This window comes from Tupaia chinensis, unplaced genomic scaffold (genome assembly GCF_000334495.1).
Source record: "Tupaia chinensis unplaced genomic scaffold, TupChi_1.0 Scaffold000569_1, whole genome shotgun sequence".
In the NCBI taxonomy this organism is placed as follows: Eukaryota; Metazoa; Chordata; class Mammalia; order Scandentia; family Tupaiidae; genus Tupaia; species Tupaia belangeri.
The window spans coordinates 3,143,963-3,150,560 of NW_006160083.1; the positions used below are offsets into that span (position 1 = coordinate 3,143,963).

General features: G+C 47.0%; 1 protein-coding gene across 1 annotated transcript in view; it reads right to left on the reverse strand.

Moving 5' to 3' along the window:
• The window catches only part of PTPRG (protein tyrosine phosphatase receptor type G), a gene marked incomplete in the record, with an annotated part of 820,292 nt that overhangs the window by 109,476 nt on the left and 704,218 nt on the right, over positions 1 to 6,598 (reverse strand). Inside the window, 3 exon segments of the mRNA XM_027775507.1 lie at positions 708 to 1,212; positions 1,276 to 1,551; positions 3,364 to 3,413. Of these exon segments, the coding sequence (XP_027631308.1) occupies positions 708 to 1,212; positions 1,276 to 1,551; positions 3,364 to 3,413 (831 nt within the window).

A 6,598-nucleotide genomic window follows, 5' to 3' on the forward strand; every position in this document is an offset into this window, starting at 1 on the left:
TCCTCAATAATTTTTTTTATTTTTTTTTTTTTTTTTTTTTTGAGAGGTTTTTGCTATAGGGCGCATGCGCTCACCAGACAGACACATAGAGACAGAAAGCGAGAAATCACCCCCCAGGGGGGATGGCCATGCTGCAATCCCTTCTCCTGCATTCTCCCCTCGGGCATGCACACACACATACACATGCCCACACACACACACACACACACACACACACACTCCGCAGCCATGATTCTTAAGCCCACACTCCCCAGTGATTCTTTTTTTTTTTTTTTTTTGGAGAGGTTTTTGCTACAGAGTGCGTGTGCTCGCTGGACAGACAGAGAGAGACATGGAGACACAAAGCAAGAAATCACCCGCCGGGGGGATGGCCATGCTGTAATCTCTTCTCCTCCATTCTTTTCCCAGGATCTTGGGCATGCACGCACACGCACCCGGCGTGGGTTTTAAGCCACCGGGTCCGGGATGCAAACCGTGGTCAACTACATGGGAGTCCAGCGACATAGCCATTACGCTAACTGCTGGTTCCCACTCCCCAGTGATTCTCAAGCCACTGGATCCAGGGCTTCAACTGTAGTCAGCCACGCTGGAGTCCAGCCCCTTAACCATCATGGCACTTGCTGGCCCCACCTAGCCTTGATTTTTTGAAAGAAAGGGAAGACAGTCCACAGCAGCATGGAATTCAGATGAGGACAGGTCCCACTTACCTGGATTGACAGTGATAAATTTGCTATCCTCGGAAAATCGGTCCCCTCGGGACATAGGCTTTTTAGATGGCATTGCAGGCCTCTTGGGGTCACTCCCTGCATAAAGTTCTTCTGTGACTGTGGGGGGCACTTGGGTGGGGGTGACCGAGTCGGAGTCCGGGCCAGGGTCGGCCTCCCTGGCCTTCCCCGGCTGGCCGGTGGGGATGGCAGTGTGGTCCTGCTCGTGCCCACGTATAGTCTGATGCCCACCTTCCTGGGCAGTTCTGTTGGGAGAGGAGGGGGCCGGGGTGGGCTCGGTCTGGTTCCGTTCCCCGGAGGCGTGGGTCACCCCGCTCTTCTCCTTCTTCTCAGAGTCCTTCTCCCCTTCCTCCTCATGCTCCCGCTCCCCATCCTCACTCTCGCTCTTCTCATCCTTTTCCCCTTCCTCTGAGCCCTCGCTGTCAGTGGTGGGCGCGGAATCGCCGTCTGGCCCCGGGGAAGCCAAGGCTTCTGTTGTCGCAAGGACCTTGGTGGGCGTGGAATCGCCGTCTGGCCCTGGGGAAGCCAAGGCTTCTGTTGTCGCAAGGACAGGCCTGCCCGCCTGTTTGCTGGCCGCGGCAGCTGTCGGGAGGCGTGTGGGCCACACAGTGCTGGGGAAGGAGGAGATGCCACCGCCACCGAACCCCAGGCCTGCCAGGAGCGTGCTGGTGACCACTGAGGCCACTGTTGCCTGGCTGCCGCTGGAGGAGGGGCCCATCCCAGTCGCCATGGAAACGAATGAGAAGGGGATGCCGGAGGATGTCCAGGTAGAAGACCCCGAGCTGATGGGGGCCATGTCTGCTGAAGAGGCAGGAGACGCTGTGGGCTTGAAAGGGTCACCAGGAGAGGTTGGGGGAGGGGGAAGGAAGGAAATGCAGAGAGGTGTCAGTAATTAGGATTGGGAACAAGGCCTGGTTGTCACCCTCCAAGGATTTTACACATCTATCCTGTGAGGTTTCCCAAATGACGGTGCAGAAGTTGACACGAGGCAACAATGCACGACCAACTCTTAAGTTAATGATTTCAATGACTTGAGTGCATTGAAAGATTTCAACTAGTGTACCAACCCCAACTTTTCACTGATGTTGCCCAAGATGGGGTGAACTGGCAGAAAGCGAGTAACACCGGCCTAAAGACATACAATAAATAAGATGTTCGCAACATCAGGTGGTTAACTGCTCTTATAAGAATGAGCAGTAGGAACCCCTTGCTTTTATGTGAGTTAAAGCATTTGGTGAATACCAATGGTCAGGTCTCAGGTCCGAACCTCGTCTAAGTCTACCACCGGACAGGGAGGCAGTAGGTGGACAGAGAGGGACTCTGACTTGCTCGGGTCTGCGGTGGCGGTCAGAAGAGTCAGAAGCAGGAGCCATGTTTTGCACCACATGCTCTGGGACCACTCTGCACTGCCGCAGCCCCACATGGGGTGATGTATCATTGTGCTTCTCAGGACCTCGGGTTTGTCCATGGCAAAATCTACACCCATACAGATGACAAGAACATCAACGATAACAACGAGAGTTCCAGGATGAGTGTCAACTATGTGCCAGGCTTCCCAGGCTACCCTGGAAGCAGGCATGATCATCACCCCACTATACAGGCGTGGAAATTGAGGTGCAGAGACGGTCAGGAGCTCACATAAGGCACAGGCTCCAGGACGTGCAAAGGCAGGGCTGCCTGGGTCCAAACTTCAGCTTCTCCTCCCACCACACTACCCAGGGACTCACACGTGGGCTTTATTCATATATCTTGGGAAAACAAGGGGTGCTGCTCTCAGATCCTAGTTTAATTTTAGCTATAAGCTGGTGTAAAGAATCTAGAATTCTACCCCATTACTTGTCCAGTTCACGACAACACTCCAAACCACTTAGGTTTCCTAACTTGGAGTCACTTTGAAAACTCTGTAGGTTAAGGAAGATCAAGTTAGCAAAGCTGAGAACTAGAGCAGGTTAATGAAAACAAAATGCCGCACTATGATAAGGCCCTGATACAGAGAAAACAGATTGCCTAGGTATGTGTAGTGTAAGCCCGCATTTGCTCTCTGGGTGATACCGGGCACGTTACTGTAACGTACTGAGTCTCGTGTTCCTCATTCTTAAATGGGAATAATAGTGAGACCAGCTTTCGGGCTGACATGAGGAGTACACAGAATAATCTGTGCCTGACGCCCGGGAAGTGCTGAGTAAATTTTCGGCTACTGTTACTATCACTGCTGCTGTGATTAGTATTATGATTGTGCCAGGCATGCAGAGACTGAGATATTAATTCAGGTGCCAGAAATATGCAAATCATGTCATTTTGGTGCAGGCGACAACCTCTGAATTTTAGCATGTGCCAAAAAAAGGGCTTGGAACAGATTAACCCCTTTGTGTTCTTGTATGGTCTGATCCCTCAGATCATAAATGACTAAAAATGTAGAGGATTTCTAACCTGACAAAACGATACAATGTAACCTGCTCACGCTGTTGCATGGCTTGTTTTTATAATGTATTGGACGATAGGGATAATGTAATTTTCCCTGTATTTTAACCACTTCACATTGTGCAGTTTAACAACCTTATACTGCCACCTCGTGGTGACAGTTTTAACTGCATGCAAATTAACAGCCAGCTATGATAAGCCGTTATTCTCTACTTACCACTCCTGTTTTCACAATTCGGGTCCCTTGGAATATTCGGGTGGTATTAGCTGAGAAACAAAGAAATTACATTGTAAAACATAGAAACATCTTTTTAAATTTGACAGAGGGTGCTTGAGCTCACTAGGGAGGAAGAGCGAGTGAGTAAGAGAGAAAGAGGGAGAGAGAAAGCATCCCCCATGGGGAAGGGTCTCCCCACAATCTTCTCTGTATCTCCTTACCGCAATCCCCTCTCCTGTATTCCTCCTTCCTGTTGGGGTTTTGAGCCCATGCACATGTACCCAGTGTGTTTTTCAAGCCACAAGTCTGGGAATCAAACCGTGTGATCAGCCAGTGGGATCTAACTGCCCTAAACATTACACCGCCGGCTGACCCCAATATACCATTCGTGGTTGTTGTTCCAGCCAATCTTTATGTATGGACACAAACCTGAATTGCATATACTTTTCACAAAATACAATTCCTCTTCAGATTTTTTTTTTCCTATTTAAACATGCAATAACCTTTCTTAGCCTGTAAGTTGAACAAAAACATACAGAGAGTTGGATTGGCCGGTGGGTTGTACTTTGCTGTCCCCTCTCTCAATACTATTTTCAATGCTTTTTAAACATTTTTACTGTTTTCTGTTTTACTGAGGTACACCTAACAGACAGTACAACGTACAGATGTAAACACCGGCGTCACTGTCCACCACAGACAATGCAGACATTCTCCAGTGCTTTGCTGGAGAAGAGGATTGCTTGTCCACCCAGCCAGTCAGTATCTACCCTCCCTCACAAGGCGGCCACTATTCTGAGCTGTCAGAGTTTTACCTTTTTTTTTTTGGTAGAAATGTTTATTTACTTCTTTTGTGAGAGCAGGACACAGAGAGAGAAAAGTGGGGAAGATAAGCACCCTCAAAAGGGTCTCCTGCTGCAGTCCTTACCACCACCCTCCACCTCCCCAGCCAACCAGGGTCACGGGTGCGTGTGCTCAGGGTGTCCAGGTGGACCGTGGGACTGAACCACGATCTTCCTCATAGGTCCAGCATTGCTTGAGCAGAACTTCACTGCTGCATCCTCGAGCTAGCCCTATTGTTGATCTTTATCTAAATGAAATCACATTATTCTATTTTTCTTTTTTTTGGTCATAATTTTTTGTATTATCCTTTTAGTGAGTCTAATATGCATCTCTACCTTACTATGGTTCACATTAATTGAGTGTATTTACTACTTCATAAAAATGTAAGAACTGGGGGCTAGCAGGTGGCCCAGAGGTTAAGGTAGTCGACTGCACAATTTGAGTCCTGGACCTGGCAGTTTGAAAATCACACTGGGCTTGTGTCTGTGCATGGCCCAAATCCCAAGAAGAAAATGGAGAAGGGACTACAGTTGGGGGGGGTGTGTGTGTGATTTCTCACTTTCCCTCTCCCTAAATCTGTCTCTGGCCATCACATAACACCCCATAGCAAACCACCAAAAAAAGTAAGAACTGTACAATAACTGAACTCTATTTACCTGCCTCACCTTTTTTGTAACTATAATGTATTTCTATTTAAGGTTCAAAAATTTAAGATACTGCCATTGCTTTAAATTGTTAAATTATTTTACATTAACCATACGTTACCCTTTCATTTTCATTTTTTTTTCAGTTCTATTCTATATGATGTCATTATTATTTTTATTATTACTACTAGGTTTTTTTTCATAGGGCACATGCATTTGCAGGAGACAGAAAGAGGCAGAGAGAGAGAGAGAGGGAAAGTGAGAAATCATGCCCCCGGGGGGATGGCCACACTGCATTCCCTTGTCCTCTATTCTCCTCTAGGGATTTTGGGCACACATGCACAAGTGCCCAGCATGTTTTGTTTTAAGAATTATTTTATTTAACTTTATTTATTTTTAATTTGACCTGAGAGGGACAGAGTGAGGGCAAGAGAGAGAGAGAGACGGAAAGCAAACCGCCAGGTCTGGGACTCAAACTGCAGTAGGCCAGATGGGAGTCCAGTGCCTTTAACCACCACGCCACCTGCCACCCTCCCAGCATGTCTTTCAAGGTGCCAGGTCTGGAATTTGAACTGCAGAGTAGGCCGTGTGCAATCCAACGCCTTAACCACCCTACCACCTGCTGGCCTCCATATGTTGTTATTAAACACATAGCGAAATACACATAAGATTTACTATCTTACTCTTTTAAAGTAAACAGGTAGGTAGTATTAAATACACTCACATTGTCATGCAACTGATCTCCCAGACCTTTCCATCTTGCAAAACTGAAACTCAATACCCATTAAACAACGCCTCCTTTCTCCCTCCCTCCAACCCCTGGCCACCAACCTTCATTTCCTGTTTCTATGAATTTAACGACTCTAGACACCTCATATGGTAGAATCACGCATATTTTTATTTTTATGACTGGTTACTTTCACTTCCCATCTTGCCTTCAAGATTTATCCATATGGGGGGCTGGCAGGTGGCTAAGTGGTTAAGGCACTGAACTCCCCACGTGGCCAACCACCGTTCGAGTCCCAGACTTGGTGGCTTGAAAAATCATGCTGGGCGCATGAGAGTGTGCCCAAAATCCCAGGAGGAGACTGGAGAAGGGACTATGGCATGGCCATCCTCCCTGGGTGGGTGATTTCTCACTTTCCCTTTCACTGTCTCTCTCTGGTGAGTGTCCGTGGACTAGGGCACAAAAGGGAAAAAAAAATTCCGTATTTTAGCATATGAAGGATTTCCTTCCTTGTTATGGCTCAGTAATATTGTTGAAGATACCACATTTGTTTACTTGTTCATCTGTCAGTGGACACGTGGGTTGCTTCCATTTCTTGCCTATTGTGAATAACACTAGACAATATAACTTCTGAATAAACCACATCGAACTCCTCCTATGTGGCTATTTAAAAAATAGTGCTTTATAAACTGAAAATCTGTTTAAAAACCTGTGTACAGAGCACTGAAAAACTAGTTAAAAACTACAACAACAACAACAAAAAACAACTAATCACCAAAATGACCTGTATTGGTGATTTTTACCTAAACAAGATATGACAAATGATATACAGATATTTTTGTTTGGCCTTCAAGACTTTTTAAAAACAGAATTTGGAGACCAGCAGCTGGCACAAAGGCTATGTCACTGGATTCCCACGTAGTCGACCGCAGTTTGAGTCTCAGACCTAGTGACTTAAACTCACACCAGGCACGTGTGCATGTGTGCCCAAGATCCCAAGAGGAGAATGGAGGAGAAGGGATTG